Source organism: Malaclemys terrapin, chromosome 1 (genome assembly GCF_027887155.1).
Source record: "Malaclemys terrapin pileata isolate rMalTer1 chromosome 1, rMalTer1.hap1, whole genome shotgun sequence".
NCBI lineage: Eukaryota > Metazoa > Chordata > Testudines > Emydidae > Malaclemys > Malaclemys terrapin.
In genome coordinates this window covers 186953595-186974120 of record NC_071505.1, presented here as the reverse complement: position 1 = coordinate 186974120, position 20526 = coordinate 186953595, and the positions used below count along the sequence as shown (strand labels likewise).

General features: G+C 39.5%; 1 protein-coding gene across 1 annotated transcript in view; it reads left to right on the top strand.

Moving 5' to 3' along the window:
• The first annotated feature begins 98 nt into the window (after window positions 1-98).
• Window positions 99-20526, top strand: part of LTN1 (listerin E3 ubiquitin protein ligase 1) — a 44437-nt gene continuing 24009 nt past the window's right edge. The window contains exons 1-12 of the mRNA XM_054047700.1: window positions 99-203; window positions 4231-4434; window positions 5084-5182; window positions 7563-7793; window positions 8678-8730; window positions 9567-9747; window positions 10573-10746; window positions 14085-14275; window positions 14792-14939; window positions 15398-16186; window positions 18752-18793; window positions 19944-20136. Of these exons, the coding sequence (XP_053903675.1) occupies window positions 162-203; window positions 4231-4434; window positions 5084-5182; window positions 7563-7793; window positions 8678-8730; window positions 9567-9747; window positions 10573-10746; window positions 14085-14275; window positions 14792-14939; window positions 15398-16186; window positions 18752-18793; window positions 19944-20136 (2347 nt within the window). The 5' untranslated portion in view covers window positions 99-161. The remainder of the gene's footprint in view (window positions 204-4230; window positions 4435-5083; window positions 5183-7562; window positions 7794-8677; window positions 8731-9566; window positions 9748-10572; window positions 10747-14084; window positions 14276-14791; window positions 14940-15397; window positions 16187-18751; window positions 18794-19943; window positions 20137-20526) is intronic.

The window sequence follows — 20526 nt, the reverse complement described above, 5'->3', positions numbered from 1 at the left end:
CCCCCCGCCATGGCACGGTCCCCACCCTCCTCCGCGCCTGGGGGAGGCTCCCCGGCCTGCAAGCGCCGCCCCCGCCCCGGTCGCTCCTCCCCGCCCGGCCCGGCCCGGCTGTCTGCGGGTCCCACTCGGCCGCTTCCTGCTGCGCCGCCGCCGCCGCCGCCATGGGGGGGAAGAACAAGCAGCGAACCAAGGGCAACGTGCGGGTGAGTCCGCCCGGTCCGGGCGGCGGCCCCTCACCTTGGGGGGGGGGTCGAGGCCGCTCCAACCCCCCAGGAGCAGGGGGTTGACTGGCCCCTTCCCCAGTCTGTGCGGTGGGGGACGTCTAGGCCTGGGGGGGAAGCGGCGGTGTCACCCCCTTCCCTTCCCCTGGTCTGCCCATGGGGTCCTAGCTCCACAGCCATGGGGCACGCGTGTCTGGGAGTGACACTGGGCCCGGGGTGATCGGCCTTTGGAAGAGAAGAGCAGGGGGCTGGGACACTCCTGCTCATCTGAGACTGGAGATCTTCCTGACAGCTGTTACCCACCCAATCTAAGCTGCCCGGGTCAGGGCTGTGCTAGAAAAGGTTCACCAGTGGCAAACCCGGCCGGTGGCGATGCACAGTATATGGGCAAATAAGTGCTTTTCTGGGTGTTGTTCATAACCATTACCCCCAATGAAATAAACCATACTAACAAAAACATGTTTATGCTGGGACAACCGCAGCTACACTAGGGCTTTTGGTCGTATACCAATGTTGCAAAAAACCATATCCTTAGCCAACATGGCTACATCCCCAAAAATGTCTAGTGTAGTCTGGTCTAAAGAGCAATAGTGCTTGCTTACATGCTTGAGGGAATAATTCCTTCCTTTGCAGGAGTCGGTGGGTGGAATTCTGTGGCCTGTGTTAGGAGGCCAGGAGATCAGAGGTCCCTTCTGGCCACAATCTGAAATGTTACACAGGTTCACAGGCCATACTCTAAAGCAGTGGTTCTCAATCTATTTACCATTGTGGGCTGCATATGCATCTCTCTATGTGTTACATGGGCCATATGTCCACACAATATATATACTATCTGTATGGGCCTGAGGATGTCACATGGGCCACATCTGGTTGCTGATTGGGCCACAAGTGGCCCACGAGCCTCATGTTGAGAACCACTGCTCTAAAGTCTGTTATCGTCCACAAGGAAATAATTGGCTACCCAAATTTGTATGCCTGCTCTCACTTTTTTGTTAATTCACATGGGGACCATGACCTGCAGTCAACCGGTGTAAAACAATGCAGGTAGAAAACCCTTTTATATTTAAATTGGGGATGCAGCTTGCAGAGACTCAGCAAGCAATGTGACCATCCTGAAATACAGTACTGCCTTCAGGCGCCTGTCATCTCCATAGGTGGATTCTTGTCTGCTAGTAGAACTGGCAGGACTAGCATGATTGCCTGGTGTAAGATGGTGACTTTTCATTGGGGCTAGTCATATGCAAAGTTAAGTATGTGCATAAACGTCTGTGGGCTCATGACCTCATTTCCTCTGTTGCTTGTGCAGGCCTTTTCAGACAGCTGTGGGTAAGAGACTTCTTTTAAGAAGAGAAAGATGTGATCACAAATTGGCACGGGTCTTGAACTAATGTAGTATCTGTAATTACACTTAATTTATTTTAAATGTACAAGTTTTCAGCTTCTGTTCTGTATAGACTCTTCTAGTGCCACATCAGCATGGTATCTGAGGCCAAGATTCACAGAGGTATTTAGTTTCAGTGGAAGGTAGAAGCCTAGATATAGAACCCTGCAAATCTGTAGATATCCACTTTATATCTGCAGATATCGACGGACCATGTTTGTGGATTGTGAATGGATGCAGATCCAAATTTTATATGTAGAGCACTGCAAATCTGCAGATATCCGTGGACCATGTTTGCGGATCGGATGTGGATACAAATTTTGTATCCGCACAGGGCTTTACCTAAATACCTCTGTGGATCTGGACCTGAGTGCAATCCAGAAGTGATGTGACATCTATCATGTGTGGTTTGTTCATTCTCTTCCCAGGGGAAGAATTATGTGTGCAGTGTAATGTTTAGTTTGAGTAGGTTTTTTTTTTAATATGTACACACTGCTATGTGTTTATATTAGGGAAGACAAAGGAACGCTGGGAAATGCATCATTATGACAGATTTTAAATTCACAGAAATTACTCAGTTCAAAGTTATGGTGGCCACATCAAGTGTAGCTTAGCCACCATGTCTGTAGTAATTTTATGCCTAATGATCACAACATTTCTATTGTTATTTGTTTTTTGTTTTTTTTAAAGAAAACACCAACAACTTGTGAAAGTCAGCTGATACTTTGCTACACTTTTGCTGAACCTTAGGAACAAGGGCTGTTAATTAATTGCAGTTAACTCAAGTGATTAACTCAAAATAAACTAATTTGATTAAAGAAATTAATTGTGATTCATCACAGTTTTAATTGTCCTGTTAAACAATAATAGAATACCAACTGAAATTTATTAAAAATATTTTTGGATGCTTTTCTACATTTTAAAATATATTGATTACAGTTACAACACAGAATACAAAGTGTACGTGTTCACTGATGACCCTTGTTTAAAAAAAAAAAAAAAAAAAGCCTTAATTAAATTTGTGACTGACCTCCTTGGGGGAGAATTATATGTCTCCTGCTCTATGGCTTTACCACATTCTGCCATATATTTCATGTTCTAGCAGTTTTCAATGACGACCCAGCACATGTTGTTTGATTTAAGAACACTTTCACTGCAGATTTGACAGAACACAAAGAAGGTACTAATGTGAGATTTCTAAAGATAACTACAGCACTCGACCCAAGGTTTAAGAATCTGAAGTGCCTTCCAAAATCCGAGAAGGATGAGGTGTGGAACATGCTGTCAGAAGTCTTAAAAGAGCAACGCTTTGATGCAGAAACTACAGAACCACCAAAAAAGAAAATCAACTTTCTGCTAGTGGCATCTGACTCAGATGAAGAAAATAAGCGTGCGTCAGTCCACACTGTTTTGGACCATTATCAAACAGAACCCATCATCAGTGTGGAAGCATGTCCTCTAGAGTGGTGGCCGAAGCATATAAATGTTTAGCAAATCTGGCATGTAAATACCATTTAACTTCGGCTACAACCGTTCTATGCAAACACGTGTTCTCACTAACAGGTGACATTGTAAATAAGAAGTGGGCAGCATTATCTCCCATAAATGTAAACAAACTTGTTTGTCTTAGTGATTGGCTGAACAAAAAGTAGGACTGAGTGGACTTGTAGGCTCCAAAGTTTTACATTGTTTTGCAGTTATGTAGCCAAAAAATAATAATCTACGTTTGTAAGGTGCACTTTCATGATAGATTGCACTACAGTACTTGTATCAGGTGAATTGAAAAATACTATTTCTTTGATCTTTTTTACAGTGCAAGTATCTGTAATAAAAAATACTATAAAGTGAGCGCTGTACATTTTTTATTCTGAGTTGTAACTAAAATCAGTATATTTGAAAATGTAGAAAACATCCAAAATATTTAAATAAATGGTATTCTATTATTGTTTAATAGAGCGACTAAAACTGCGACTAATCACAATTATATTTTTTTAATCTCTTGATTAATCGCAATTAATTTTTTAAATAATTTGACAGTCCTATTTGAAACCTCTAGATCTGCTACGGAACACCTCAAAGCATCAATCTTTTTGGAACATCTGGTCTCAGTGCCTTAAAGAAGTGGGAGGCACTGATTAAAATAAGCACAGGATTAACTTCACTGGAACAAGTTAGAGGAGAAGCTAAACTAAAGAAAAGCAATCATTTTCAATAATAATTCAACAAGTCATGTGACATTGTGATGTACCCCATTCCCCTAAATCTTCTCTGGCCCCCTTTGTATTTGTTGCTGATTTGGGGTTTGTTTGTTTTTTGCTCTTTGGGTTAATTTTATATTGTGAAAATTAATGAAAATATTGAACCTACGGTTGAAAAATAAAATTACCATTTCAGATTTCTCTACTTAAAGCCCTGGTAGAATTTCTTAATGATGAGGCATATAATGTGAAACTTTTTCCATGGAGCAGCAGATCAATTATAAGACACAAACCTGCAGGGTCATTTCTTCAAGTGTGATGATTTAGATTGTGCAAGAAAATGGTTTCCAAAACCAACATTTCAGTAAGAAATAAAATGGTTTAAAAGGACATGAATAATTAATTGACTTCTCTCTCTTGGTTATATCAGCCCTCCAGCAGTGGCAGAGCTGCAGAGCTCCTTGCCAAGGAACGTGGAACAGTGCCTGGGTTTATTGGCTTTGGAACATCTCAGAGTGATCTAGGATATGTACCTGCAGTCCAAGGAGCAGAAGAAATAGACAGCCTTGTAGATGCTGATTTTCGAATGGTGCTACGAAAACTCTCCAAAAGAGATGTCATAACAAAATTAAAAGTATGTGTATCCTATATCCCTTAGTTTACTTTTTAAACATCCTTTAAGAGAAAGATAACTTGAAAGTTTATAGGGTGAAATCCTGGTTCCACTGAAGTTATTGGTAAAACTCCCATTGACTTCAGTGAGATCATGGTTTAAGCCATAGAATCTAAAAAAAAAAATTGTGACAAAGTTGGATGTAACAAGCGTACATTTGAGACATCTAGTTCTAATATTCATTTGTGCAAGGGTTCTTTTGATATTTTGCTTGGGAAGGGGAATATTTTTGTGTAAAGTGCTAGAAAGGAATCTGCTAAAATAATCAATTTTACTTTCACGCTAGCAAACTCCATAGCATATACTGTAATTTGTTTAGCATCTTTGAAATACTTTTTGTATGCCTCGAAAGCTTGATTTTGATTGTATGCAGTTTTAAGATGTTTTGGAAGACCTTTAGAAAGGTCTGTCATCTGATTCTGATGCAAAGAGGATTTGCAAGAGTAACTCCAGTTAACTAGAGTTTTTAGACCCAATTGCAAGAAGTGAACCAATTTCTAGTTTCATGAGAATTACAGTACCAGGCACTAGTTGGTAAATTTAGTAAATTTTAAGATATACATTCACCTGCAATTTTTCTAATCCCACGCTGTTGGTATTTTGATTTTAGGCTATGCAGGAGTTTGGGGCGATGTGTAAGGAAAGAGAATCAGAAGTTGTTAAAGGTGTTCTTCCTTACTGGCCAAGAATTTACTGTAAAATCTCACTTGTAAGTATTAAAGGACTTAGGTTATGACAGAAGTAAACCAACAAATAAAATTGCTCTGGGCAGTTTCTGTGGTAATCCACAAGGCAATCAGATCGATACACCTAATTGTATATTTTTGTGGGTTGGCTAGTTTTCAAAAAAAACTTTTAGAACTCGGAGAAAAGCACTTGGTCCTAAGTGGCTGGGACGCATTATCAGGGCAACGTGGGGAAGTTTTCATTGCTCATGCCTGTGCTGTGCCTGCTCTATGGATAGAAGCTTTTAATCACTAGCACCTTAAATGAACATTATCCAGGTTTTTCAGCTTCAGGTTTCAGCATAAGAAAGCTCTTTGTCCACATAGATGCTTATGTAGTCAATGAGAACATCCACAGTTCTATGAGATAGGATACATAACTTAAAGAATATAAAGCCTCATGATTTAGGGCATAAACAGTTCTCCAACAGGAGTTGGGAAGAAACTTCACCTGTGGATCGGTTACTCCATAATTGTCCTTTATAAGAATTCTAGCATATTTCTCTGAAGCATCTGGCACTATTGGAGGTAGGATACTGGAATAGATGGATGTCTGTTCTGATGTGTTTCAGAAATTCCTATATTCTTATTAGGAGCCATGGAACATAAAAAATCTACTAATATATCAGTGCCAACAAATGCTTGAGATTTACAAATCCAATTATGCATGGGTTCATGCAGACTCCCAGATGTTTTTATGCTAACGAGAAAAGTTTCTTAATTGAAGGCAGTTTCCTATTTACCTTTTCTTGTTCTAACCTTTTTTGAACATTAAGGGAAAAATCTAGACATGGATACAATATAAATACAGTCATATATTGTATATTTTATGCTATCCACAGTAGTTAATGGAATCCAAAGATTATAGCTCTTATTTGGTATGCTGCTTTGATGTACGGTTCATGGTTATGTTGGTAAAATAGGACCATAGTCTGCATTTAGGGATTCCAGTGTATTCATATATCAGAGGGGTAGCCGTGTTAGTCTGAATCTGTAAAAAGCAACAGAGGGTCCTGTGTCACCTTTAAGACTAACAGAAGTAACTTGCATCTGAAGAAGTGAAGTTCTTACCCACGAAAGCTTATGCTCCCAATACTTCTGTTAGTCTTAAAGGTGCCACAGGACCCTCAGTTGCTTGTTAGTGTATTCATATTACATCAAAGTATTTGTAATCTTTAGGATACTCTTCAACCTTTGGGAAGGTGTGTAGTGCTGTACACTTATGGAGGTGTAACTAATTTCTCTAATTCAGCTTAATCAATAGAACTGTTCTAAGCAAAGTGTAATATAGCCTCTAAACTAAGGAGACAAATATGCTCTGAACAGAATTGCACTGACAGTGGTTTGTCTCTCTTGTCTGTATTCCAGCATCTAAAAAAAATCACAGAAATTCTCAAACTCACTTAGACTCATAGACTTTAAGGTCAGAAGGGACCATTATGATCATCTAGTCTGACCTCCCGCATGATGCAGGCCACAAAAGCTGACCCACCCCCTTTCCCTTGACTCAGCTGTTGAAGTCCCCAAATCCTGTGATTTAAAGACTTCAAGTCGCAGAGAATCCTCCAGCTAGCGACCCCCGCCCCATGCTGCGGAGGAAGGCGAAAAACCTCCAGGGCCTCTGCCAATCTTCCCTGGAGGAAAATTCCTTCCCGACCCCAAATATGGCGATCAGTAGAACCCCGAGCATGCAGGCAAGATTCTCCAGCCAGACCCTCATTGACCATTGATACTATTTACCAGTGATGGCATGCTGTTGATTAATTGACTAAAATCACGTTATCTCATCAAACCATTCCCTCCATAAACTTATCAAGCTTAATCTTCTCTTGTCATAGATGATTCAAAGTTGTTTTAAGATATGATTCCTCTATTTCCTATCCCCACTCTCTTTGATGACAATACTGTTAATATAGAAAGGTTGTTTAAGAAATTGAAGGGCATTCCTATGATGAAGATTGGATTCTGCAATCTGTATTCAAGCTAATGGTCCCATTAAGGTCACTGAATCAACAGGATTATTTGCATGATTAACAATTAATACTAAAAGTTAGAAGATATATGCCCCAAATCAATTATTAGTTCTTAAGACTTTACTTCTAGATATTATTAACTGAAATGTTTTGCATTGTTTATGACTAATATTTTCTCATTTCATTGATGAAAAGGATGGGGGATTAGTGAATATAAGCCTTTAGGTTTGGGATATAAGGACTCAATTTGAAACCATACAACTGAATACAGACAACTTTTTGTTTTGAGCGGGGGGAGTTGGGACATGATAGCAGAGCAAAAGAATTTGTGTTTTGGTATTCTTGGTATCAGAGAATGTATTTCTTTTAAAAAATCTTTATTTTAAAACAGGATCATGACCGCCGTGTTCGAGAAGCAACACAGCAAGCTTTTGAGCAACTTATTCTTAAAGTAAAGAAACACTTGGCTCCTTATTTAAAAAGTATCATGGGATACTGGCTGATTGCTAAGTGTGATACTTACTCCCCTGCAGCATCGGCAGCTAAAGTGGCATTTGAGACAGCTTTCCCTTCAAGTAAACAACCTGAAGCCGTAGCATTTTGTAAGGAAGAAGTTCTGAATGTGAGTTTAGAGAATACTATGTCCTTAAAGCTTTATGCAAGTAGTTGTCATCTGTTAATGAAGAGAGAAGGTTTTTTTTTCTTGCAAATGTTAACTCATGCATTCTTTGCATTTGCATTCAGAAAGGTATACTCTCTTCTCAACTGAAACTCCTATTAATGCTAATGGAGATTGAGATGAGGATACATTCCCCAATATCTCCCTTAATTTTTCATACACACTGAGGCTGCATGGGTCTGTAGAGCTATGTGGATGTATAGGAACTAATTTCTTTGCTATGCATTTCCATATGCACAGCAGATGATGCTCAGTCACCAAGTGTGTTCCAAACAGCACTTACCTGTCACTGACAACAGATGCTGGCAAAATGTTCAGCTGAACTGGTTTAACTGCAGTAGTAGTCTGGACCAATTTCCGAAAGCGTGGTTGTACCTTGTGCTGTGCAAGATGTATATACACTAGGAAATCTATGTCTGGAGCAGAACCATTTGAAGTATGGAAAAATTAGATTATAAGATTGATGGTTTGTGATTACAAAGCCTTGATATAGAGTTTTTTAAAAAAAAAATTAAATTCTGGAGAGATGGGACTACTTGCTGTCAGAACAGTGGCTGTATGGTCTAACTGTGGTTAGATCATGGGACTTGGAGTCAGGAAACCAAAGTTCTGACACTGGCTCTGCCATTGTCTCATATGACCTGGGTTGGTCAATTCAACTGTCTTTACCCTTGTTTCCTCATTTGTAAAATGTGCCTAATAACTAGCTGCCTGCATCAGAGGGATGTTGAAGCTTCATTATTTTGTGCTTACTCTCATGTGACTAACTTATAGCTTGTGGTTAACTTTCACCTATGAAAAAATATGATCTCATGTATTTTATCTAGATACTACAAGATCACCTTCTGAAAGAAACACCTGATACACTCAGTGACCCACAGTATGTTTTTCTACTTACAAATTTGTAGTTTAAAAGTTGAATTTTTCTTTAAAAAATTGTATTCTGTTAATTTCAATAGATGTAAAATGTATTTCACAAGGGAACAAGTGGTAGATTTTTGCAGAAAATAATAAGTACATTATACTGAAGACATATTATGCCTTATGCAATTCTATAGAAAATATTGTTTTTTCTAGGAAAGTGCCTTTTTCTATACTTCACATCAAGCCTGTACAACTAGGCTGCCACACCAGCCTGTATTTCACTAGACTATCATGGGTGGCAATTGTGCTTGGGAATCTTGCTAGAACTGTGCTTTTGGGCTAGCAGCACACTTAACCCTGTGTCGTGGTGGGGAACAAAGCCAGGCAGCAGCAGTGATGGTGGTGGCGGCTAAAATTTTCAGAAGCACCTAAAAATTCAAGTGTCTAAATTCTGTTGACTTTTAATGAGATTTAGGCATCAAAATTCCTAATTCACTTCTGAAAATTTTACCCATTGTCAAGTAATTCTTTCTATCTGATTCATGTGTATCATTGAGTATCTGGAGGACAGAATCACTTGACACAAGGAGGAGACAACAAAAGAAGGGGAAAATGAACTTCTGAAAATACTGTTTTAGCTAGAATTTTGCAATGTAAATGTGTTTAGTGTTTAACACACATACACAACTTATGGAAAGTTCAGTGTAGTTATATACACACTGCTGCAATCTCTAGGAAGAATCCTAGGATTTTCTTACCAAATCATACGAGAAGCCCATTAACGAATATGAATATACACATTTTGCTAGTTTTCAATTAATGCTTTAAACTTGTTTTTGTTTTTTACCTGAGAACTGTACCAGAGGAAGAAAGGGAAGCCAAATACTTTCGAATTCTGACATGTTCCTTGTTAGCCTTAAAGAAGTTGCTTTGCATGTTGCCAAAGAACGAGATTCATTCACTGGAAGAAAAGCTAATACCCCTTCAATCTCAGAACAAATTTTGGAAATATGGCAAGCACAGTGTACCTCAGGTATCTGAACCTTTTTATACCATCTTTATTTGTGTAGGCTTTTTCTACAAAAGCAACACTTGAAAACTTAGGGCACTAAGCCATCCCCAATATTGTGGAAGAAAGAAAGAACCAGGTGCCTTGCCCAACTGTGTTTAAAACAGTCTTCCAATCACAAGACACATTGGCCCTGCTATAGGCAAACAAATGTCCGAGCAATCTCCTCCAATATGTTCATTTCTTCCTTTGAGGTAGGCATCTCCTTATTTGGAATTTGTGGCTGAAACACAGCCCTTTAAAATTCTTGTTGAAGAAGCAAGCTCCATAAACTTATGGATACATTTAGGCAGGTAATTTTCTAAATTATTTGATTGACCTTTATTCTGCCAAGAATTGTTGTTTGTGTTTATCAGTGCAGAACAACTACAGCATTGCATTTCAGTGTTGCATAAAATGATTCGTTTAGTCTGGCAAAGCATTTCGGGATGCTTATGGATAAAAGGTATGCCATAAAAGGAAGATAAGCATTCTGCATAATGTTGTACTTTTAAAAACATATATATCTTCTCTTCCAGTATATGGTCTATTAAAAAACTTTTGTCACATAATGTCCCTATTTAAAATTTTTTTTTACAGCTCTGTGCACTAACTGAAAATTTGTTTTGATTTTTGAGTGTGCTAAAAGTAGTATTTCAGACATGCCTATGTTGATATACCATTTCTTTTTAAAGTAAATCACAGTATGTAATTAACAAGCATGGGGAAATTAGACCTTTGATTTGTAGAAGTGAATAAATATTGTAATCCATGGTTATTGAAATATTTTGTTTTTGTGGCTTACTTTAGGTTCGCTCAGCTTTTTTTGAGTTAGTTTCTACTTTCTGTCAGCTCCTTCCTGAATCAATGAAAGTTGAAGCACCAAGAGTTTGTCCTGCAGTTCTTCTCAGTATTGATGACAGTGATGCAGTGGTGTGTCCAGCTCTTTGGGAAGCTGTGCTTTACATCCTTGTTACCATTGAGGTAATGTAGGAAACTGAATGAGAACTTCTTTTCGTTATAAGTCAGAGGCTAGTGGTCTGTTCAAATATTTCAGACTTAACCTTTCACATCATATCAGTGCCATCGGGTTGGGGTTAAGCGGAAGATATCATCAGTTTAAAATAAAGTAACCACTGTGCACCCCTTAGTACTACTAAGCGCACGCACACACACACACACGCGCACTCTCTCTCTCTGGACCTGATTTTCAGAGGTGCTCAGCACTCACAGCTCCGTTAAAAGTAAATAATTGTGTGTGTCCACCATCTCTGAAAAGCAGAAAGGAATTTAGCGTGTAATTAAAATGAAGTTGTGACATTTAAGAACTTCATAAGTATATAAAATAGCTTTTAAAAATACAAATATTTCTCTGTTGAATTATTTATTAGAATTTATAAAAAATGAGGTGCAAGTTGTTCTTTATTCACTGTTTAGTTAGAGCCTGATACTGTAGCCACTCCACTCCTCAGATAAAATCCTGGTTTCATTGAAGTCAATGGAAATTTTCCATTGACTTCAATGGGGCCAGAATTTCATTTAGTAATTCCATAGTGTCCTTTTTGTAATTGGTGTTTGATGTATCTTGTAATTGTTGGTATGACCTATAATCATGTATGAAAATAGCCTTCTGTTTATTCATATATTATCAGTACAAATAATAAATGTAACTTTGATGATGTTTTTTTCCCCTAGAATATTTTTTGTGCCTTTTGGCTTTCATTCAAAATGCAGTGTTGTAGCTGTTTTGGTCCCAAATTATTAGAGAGGCAAGGTGGGTGAGGTAATATCTGTTATTGGACCAACTTCTATTGGTGAGAGAGACAAGCTTTCGAGCTTACACAGAGCTCTTCTTCAGGTCTGGGAAACTTACTCAGGGCTGGTCTACACTTCAGTGAAGATGCTACTACACCGATGGGAGAAGGAAGGCAGGGGGGAAAGCAACTGGCGGGAATTGTTAGTTGGTTATAGATTATTTTAATAAGCCAGACATAGTCTATTCAGTCCATGATTTTTGGTGTCTAGCAAAATTATGAATTTAAGCTCCCAGGCTCATCTTTTGAAAGTGTTGTGCAGGATTTTTTTGAGGATGAGGACTGAGAGGTCAGATTTCGCTTTGTGAAAAGTGTTCACCCACAGATGATGTGGGGGGGGTTGTCTTTTATCATTTTCCTGTGTGAGCTTATTTGAGAGCGTAGTGTCTGTCTGGTTTCACCCACATAGTTGCTATTGGGGCATTAGTGCACTGGATGAGGTACACCAATATTGTGATAGCCATAAGTAGGACTCATGAATCTTTACAGGTGTGTTGTCGGGGGTGTTGATCATTGTAACAATGGAGATTTGTCTGCAGGTTTTGCATCTGTTGTTCTGGCAGGTTCTAGTGCCGCTTTGAGTTGGTGCGTCCTGGTTTGTGGGGAGCTTAGTTCTGATGATGAGCTTGGAGAGGTTGGGGGCTTGTTTGAAAGCCTGAAGAGGGGATTCAGGAAAGTATGGGTTGTAGTTGTTTGATGATACTCTGTATGGGTTCCAGTGGGGGGTGGTAGGTGACAACTAGGTGTGTACAGTTGGAGGGGGTTTTATTTCGGTATTGAACCAGGTTCTCTCAGGGTATTCCATGATGTGATCTACTTCTTCTGGCCTTCAAACAACCTCTCCAAGCTCATCAGCACAAGCATGGACTGAATAAAGACACTGGATTTAGGGTTTATTACAACAATCTATAACCCACTAACAACCCGTCTGCCTCCCCTCCCCCGCTACTTCCCACTCCCTCCCTCCCTTTCCTCCCTATGACTGGAAGGGTGTTAATGGGTCACTTCACTTTGAATGGTCCATTGAAATGTGCGTTAACTACTTATGCTAAACAATCTGTTCCACCTTGTATTTAACTGTGACACTCTGAAGCCAGGTCTAAACTACAGACCTGTATTGGTATAATTACATCACTCGGGGTAGACCTAACACCCTATGTAGACAGCACTTTGTCAGTAGCAGAGCTTCTCCCATCAACATAGTTACTGCTTCTCGGGGAGGTGGATTAACTACGCCAACAGGAGAAGCGCTTCCATTGACATAGGAGCATCTTCACTGAAGCGCCACAGCAGTGCAGATGCAGCACTGTACATGAAGAGAAGCCCTGAGTAAGTTTGCCATACCTGAAGAAGAGCTCTGTGTAAGCTCGAAAGCTTGTCTCTCTCACAAATAGGAAGCTGGTTTAATAAAAATATATACCGTATATACTCATTCGTTATAAGCTGACCCCCAAGATGGATAAGTAAAAATAGCGAAAACTGTATGACCCTTTCATAAGCCAACCCTATTTCAGGGGTTGGAAACCTTTGGTTCCCAGCCTGTCAGGGTAAGCCGCTGGCGGATCGGGACGTTTTGTTTACCTGAAGCGTTCGCAGGCACGGAGCCCCTCAGTGAACCATGGCCACAAGGAGCTGAAGGGCTCCATGCCTGCAGACGCTCCAGGTAAACAAAACGACAATGTATTAGATATTCAATTCAATGATTCCATAGAGTTTCAAATAATCAAATTTTGGTGTAGACCCATTTATAAGCCGATCCCCGCTCTTTGATGTGTCACTTTTTTACCAAAAATATTCAGCTTATGAACGAGTATATACAGTACATATAGTTGATTTGTCACAGTTCATAATTTAAAACTCACTGCAAAATACTAATACTTATAACTGTAGTGACTCTTTATGAGACCTAATACTTGTTTTTTGGAGGTGGTGAGTTAAACCTGGGACTGTCATAAAAGTAGCAATATATTATAGTAAGCTATTTTACAAAGCAATATTATGGGTCAAAAGATCACTCAAGACAAAACCTTCTTGATTTAAGTTGATTACCCAGAAGATCTCTGCTGTGTTAAAACAAGATTTTGTTCTGAAGTCTGCTAAATCTTAAAATTTGGGGGAGGGATAGCTCAGTGGTTTGAGCGTTGGCCTGCTAAACCCAGGATTGTGAGTTCAATCCTTGAGGGGGCCACTTGGGGATCTGGGGCAAAATCAGTACTTGGTCCTGCTAGTGAAGGCAGGGGGCTGGACTCGATGACCTTTCAAGGTCTCTTCCAGTTCTAGGAGATGGGATATCTCCATTAATTTCTATTTCTTTTTCTTAAAATTCACTAATTTAAACGGAAATATTTAGAGAGAAAATGAGTTTTAAAAATACTCAGGGCAATTTAGATTTGGTAATAGCTTGCTCTTACTGCAGTGTAGGGAGCTAGACCAGATGACCCACCTGAGAGCTCTTCCAAACCAACTGAGTCTGGTTTAATTTATTCCTGTAATTATTTCTTTCTGTAGGACTGTTGGAGTCACGTAAATGCCAAAAAAGGAGTTCTGCCAAAATTATGGACAGTACTTCGAGAAGGCGGACGAGGTCTAGCTACTGTTATATATCCTAATCTCTTGCCATTGATTAGCAAGGTACCTCATGGCATTACAGAACCAAAGCTGGACTTTTACAGGACTTTTTTCAGCTCAATAATTCAAGGGTATGTGCCACAAATTCATGATATTAGATGAAATATTTATTATAATAATTATTTATGTTTGGAAACAAATCAAAAGAAACTGAATTCTGTAAACTGTCTGCCTGTCTCCTCCTTCCTGCTATGATCCCTTGTCCCTTTCTCTCTTCAAGACTGCACACAAAAAACATAGGTTTAAAAAGTGGCACTATATTGGGTGCATTTAAAACTTTAGATTCAATTAAATAGTAGAGGCTGCATTTGTCTGTTGAGCCACAAATGTGTTTCATCCTTCATTGTATTTTTATGAATAAGTAAACTAGGCTAAAGAGCAGCATGCTTAAATGCCCGTGTTTCTAGTTGTGATTTATGTAGAACTTGTTTTCCTGAATTTTTATTTTGAGGTCACTTATAGATTTTCTTATCCCTTTTTCCTCAAATGAACAGCACCTATGGTATTACATTAAAGCACTGTAATCAGATTGTAATCAAGGAACAATGACTATTTCTTTTTATGTCTCCTGATTTATATGTATTTAGGTTGTCAAATGAGCGAGCCATAGCTAGCCATTCAGAATGTTCTGCAATTATATCTGCATTTATGGAGTGTTTACGATTTGCCATGCTACAGAATTTAGGTGAAGAAGATGAACAAAAACAAATTCAGCAGATGCTTATATGTGATCAGGTATATATTATGTAAATATTTTTAAAGTTTTTGTTCTCGGTTTTGCAATTTCATAATTTTAACTTGAACAAAACTGTGAAACACTTCAATGCAAATTTATTCACCAATTAAAAACAAATCCCAGAGAATTTAAGGACAAATAATTTTAGCTGTGTTTTTATATCCTCCTTCCCATAAAACCTAACCCTTTGACAGAGTGCGGAATTATTGTATGAAACCTCAATGTCTTTAACAATAAAGTATAAACGTAATGGATAACGGTTTGTACATGTTTAATAGAAGAGGTTGGTTGGGTTAGACATTTTGCTAATTCTGTTTTCAGGATTGCTGTTAAATTGATATTTAATAGATGTTAAACACTTTGTTTTGCAGAGCTTTCTGAGATTGTCAATATTAAAACTATTGTCCAGTTGTGTAAACATTTAGTTACTAAAACTTTCTTGCATTTCTGTTTGTAGTTAATTCCTCTCATTGAAGCTGTGCTTAAAGAGACCAGGTTACAAATTGGTCCATTGTTTTACCAAATAGCAGAAACACTGAGCTCCTGGGAAACAAAGACTGAAATCTTAAATGATGATGGCACAGCTGAAACTTTCCGGAGACTCTTGTCGAATTTCTGGGACAGTCTCTCAAAAATGTATGTACTCCATGTTGATGCAGCAGATGCTGATGACAAATCTTTGGTTGCTATATCCCGTATGCTACAAATTCTGCAGAGCCCAGAGAGCTCTATGAAACCAAGCAAAAGAAGAACCATAAAGATCAGATTTACAGATGAGAATGAATGTGAAATAAACACAGAGAATGGGAAGCCTGCTGAACTGACAAATAAAGGTGAATCTGAAATACTGACTGATCCACCACATACTTTGTTTCGAAGGAAAGAACCTTTAGAAGATTTAGTCTGTAGCCTTGCTGAACTGAGTATTGTGTATATCAGTGAACAGAAGTCTGATCGGCACTTAAAGTTTCTCTCTGCTCTGCTCAACTCCTTCCCTTCTAGCAGAGTTTTTCAAGTGCTGTTAGAGCAGGAAAATGGTATGAGTGCTGCTCAGACTGAATCCCAGGAAGATGTAAAACTTCAGCATGAAAATCCATCAGTACAGTTTTTGCATCACAATTTAATAGCTTGGTTGAAAGAAGACTGGAGGAAAGAGACAGATTTTCTGGTTGATATTTTGTATAGTGTCCTTAGGTGTTGTAACAATAATACAGAGCGAAAAAATATTCTTGATGACTTAACAAAGGTAAGGCTTTCTTTTTTACTTTGTAAATAGAAGAATTTATATAATGACTATCCTGATTTGTGGGCTACAACTGGCGGTGGGAATAATAGTTATTTTGGATCTGGAAAATGTATCTTAGTGACGAGGATGTGGAAAAAGCTAATGTACTCAATGCTTTTTTTGCCTCTGTCTTCACGAACAAGGTCAGCTCCCAGACTGCTGCACTGGGCAGCACAATATGGGGAGAAGGTGACCAGCCCTCTGTGGAGAAAGAAGTGGTTCGGGACTATTTAGAAAAACTGGACGAGCACAAGTCCATGGGGCCGGATGCGCTGCATCCGAGGGTGCTAAAGGAGCTGGCGGATGAGATTGCAGAGCCATTAGCCATTATTTTTGAAAACTCATGACGATCGGGGGAGGTCCCAGATGACTGGAAAAAGGCTAATGTAGTACCCATCTTTAAAAAAGGGAAGAAGGAGGATCCGGGGAACTACAGGCCAGTCAGCCTCACCTCAGTCCCTGGAAAAATCATGGAGCAGGTCCTCAAGGAATCAATTATGAAACACTTAGAGGAGAGGAAAGTGATCAGGAACAGTCAGCATGGATTCACCAAGGGGAAGTTGTGCCTGACTAACCTAATTGCCTTCTATGATGAGATAACTGGCTCTGTGGATGAGGGGAAAGCAGTGGATGTGTTATTCCTTGACTTTAGCAAAGCTTTTGATACGGTCTCCCACAGTATTCTTGCCGCCAAGTTAAAGAAGTATGGGCTGGATGAATGGACTGTAAGGTGGATAGAAAGCTGGCTAGATCGTCGGGCTCAGCGGGTAGTGATCAATGGCTCCATGTCTAGTTGGCAGCCGGTTTCAAGCAGAGTGCCCCAAGGGTCGGTCCTGGGGCCGGTTTTGTTTAATATCTTTATTAATGATCTGGAGGATGGTGTGGACTGCACTCTCAGCAAGTTTGCAGATGACATTAAACTAGGAGGCGTGGTAGATACACTGGAGGGTAGGGATAGGATACAGAGGGACCTAGACAAATTAGAGGATTGGGCCAAAAAAAACCTGATGAGGTTCAACAAGGACAAGTGCAGAGTCCTGCACTTAGGACGGAAGAATCCCATGCACTGCTACGGACTAGGGACTGAATGGCTAGGTAGCAGTTCTGCAGAAAAAGACCTAGGGGTCACAGTGGATGAGAAGCTGGATATGAGTCAACAGTGTGCTCTTGTTGCCAAGAAGGCTAACGGCATTTTGGGCTGTATAAGTAGGAACATTGCCAGCAGATCGAGGAACGTGATCGTTCCCCTTTTTTCGACGTTGGTGAGGCCTCATCTGGAATACTGTGTCCAGTTTTGGGCCCCACACTACAAGAAGGATGTGGAAAAATTGGAAAGAGTCCAGCGGAGGGCAACAAAAATGATTAGGGGTCTGGAGCACATGACTTATGAGGAGAGGCTGAGGGAACTGGGATTGTTTAGTCTCCAGAAGAGAAGAATGAGGGGGGATTTGATAGCAGCCTTCAACTACCTGAAGGGGGGTTCCAAAGAGGATGGAGCTCGGCTGTTCTCAGTGGTGGCAGATGACAGAACAAGGAGCAATGGTCTCAAGTTGCAGTGGGGGAGGTCCAGGTTGGATATTAGGAAACACTATTTCACTAGGAGGGTGGTGGAGCACTGGAATGCGTTACCTAGGGAGGTGGTGGAGTCTCCTTCCTTGGAGGTTTTTAAGGCCCAGCTTGACAAAGCCCTGGCTGGGATGATTTAGTTGGGAATTGGTCCTGCTTTGAGCAGGGGGTTGGACTAGATGACCTCTTGAGGTCCCTTCCTGGGGGAGGGGGGGACGGATAGCTCAGTGGTTTGAGCATTGGCCTGCTAAACCCAGGGTTGTGAGTTCAGTCCTTGAGGGGGCCACTTAGGGATCTGGGGCAAAATCAGTACTTGGTCCTGCTAGTGAAGGCAGGGGGCTGGACTTGATGACCTTTCAAGGTCCCTTCCAGTTTTAGGAGATGGGATATCGCCATTCATTTCTATTTCTATTTCTATTTCTTCCAACCCTGATATTCTATGATTCTGATTCAGAATAACTAACATATTTGTTTTGGATAAATATGACAAAGAAAAGATGGAATTAAGAGAGTTTGGAATTAGAATGCTAGGAAAGGTGTTATGACATTAATATGTTTATCCCTTTCACTTGACGTAAATATACTGTACTGAAAATAATGAATACATCTGAAGATTTTTGTTCCTAAATTGCCATCTTTTTTCTTCGTAAATATCATAAATATGATTTATAGTATTAACCTGTTCTCTTAACCACAGTTACTTCTACCCATTTTGATCTAGTTGACAGGAGAAACTTATAATTGCCCAATTTATGGCAACCTAATTTCTTTAATTGATTATTGGCTGCTAAATAATCATAATTATGAAAGTAACTTTTGCTCACTACTAAGGCTTGGCAACTTCTACACATCCTTTTCAGAAGTTAAAATTGGACAATAAATAGAGATTGCATTAAGCTTTCTTATCCTAATGGAATATATTTTATTAACTATATTTTTATTTATTTGTTTTTCCACTAGATGGATCTGAAATGGAGTATTTTCCTACAAGTAATTCAAAAGGTATCTTCTTTGGGAATATTATTCTTATTTTGCATGCATGCTTTTGGATACTTTCCAATCTTTAAGTGATAGGATTTCAGTTACTTAAACTGGAGCAGACTACAAACTAGTCTCATTTTCACAGTTTGAAAATCTAGTAATAATTAAATCTGAAACAGTGCTGTTTTATTATAACTTAAATATAGCACCTCTCTCACAAACCCATGGTAGATAGCATTAGAAACTGAAGCATTTCTTCGGGGGTTCTCAAACTGGGGTCGCTGACATCCCTGAGCCCCCATTAAATTAAATTATCCCCTTCCCCCTGTTTTTAATTTATATGGGAGGGGGGTCACACTCAGAAGCTTGCTGTGTGAAAGGAATCACCAATACAAAAAGTTTGAAAACCACTGATAGAGGCACTGCATTGCCTGTATTGTAAACTTCCATCTTCAGCATGTCTCATCTCTGATACAGAGGAGTTCCTTGTCCATTCATATATAGAAGTCTCTCATGTGGTCAATTGGGTGGCATGTGTTATATAGATTTCCATTCCCCTGAGCCATTTATTCTCTACAAAACAGCATCACACTGTGCATATATACTTTAGAAAGCATGATGTGTAAATGCAACCACTATTTGGAAACCCCAGAAATACTGACTAATTAGGACCAAGTTATTTTACTTGATAGGCATTTGTATAGCATTTATCACCATATTATCTGAGCAACTCACAAACATTAATACAGTCATTCTTGCAACATGCCTGTGAAGTAAAGTAGTATTATCCCCATTTTTACAGATAGGGAACAGAAGCACAGAGGAATTTGTGTCTTGCCTGAAGTGATATGTGAAGTTGGTAGCAGAGCTGGGAATTGAACCCAGATCTCTTGATGCCCAGTATCAGTGTCATCCCTCCTCACTTATGGATGCCTCACACTTTAAAATTCCTTCCTGTTTTCTATTTTTTATTATTCATAATAATTGGCTCATCACCTAGCAGAATTTTTTCCCAGTATATAATTTGGCATTAGTTTCTGGAAAAACGCTGACATTATAACTTGGCATTAATGTATAGGAATGAAGTATTCTCTCTAAAGGCTAATACATACTAATCCTATTTCCTTAAGGTTAGTAACCTTGCAAAAATAGTTGTTTTCTTGTAATTCAGGCATGCTCAGACTCAGTGAAACATTCATTAGTCTCTGGGTGGCTGAAAGGCGACGTACTAGGGGAGAAGCTTGTAATACTAGCAGATGATCTGTGCTATAAGGGTTTGAAAACCACAACAACCTCATCAGAATTGTACTGTTCAGAAAGATGGACCCTCCTGAGCTTGGTATTATCACAGCATGTTAAAAATGGTAGGTGAATTGCTACTTGGGGGGTAGGGGGAAAAGAACTTCTTGAGGTTTTTTACCATATCACATTTTGTAACATCGAGCTGCTTCTCTGTTTATATTTACCTGAGCTAGTATACTATGGCCTTTTAATTTCATTAAAACTAACCTGGAGCAGTGACTTGATATGCTTCATTTTCATGTACACCTCTACCCTGATATAACGCGACCCGATATAACACGAATTCAGATATAACGCGGTAAAACAGTGCTGCGGGGGGGGGGGCTGTGCACTCTGGCGGATCAAAGAAAGTTCGATATAATGCGGTTTCACCTATAACGCGGTAAGATTTTTTTGGCTCCCGAGGACAGTGTTATATGAGGTAGAGGTGTACCTGTTAACAGGATTAGTGT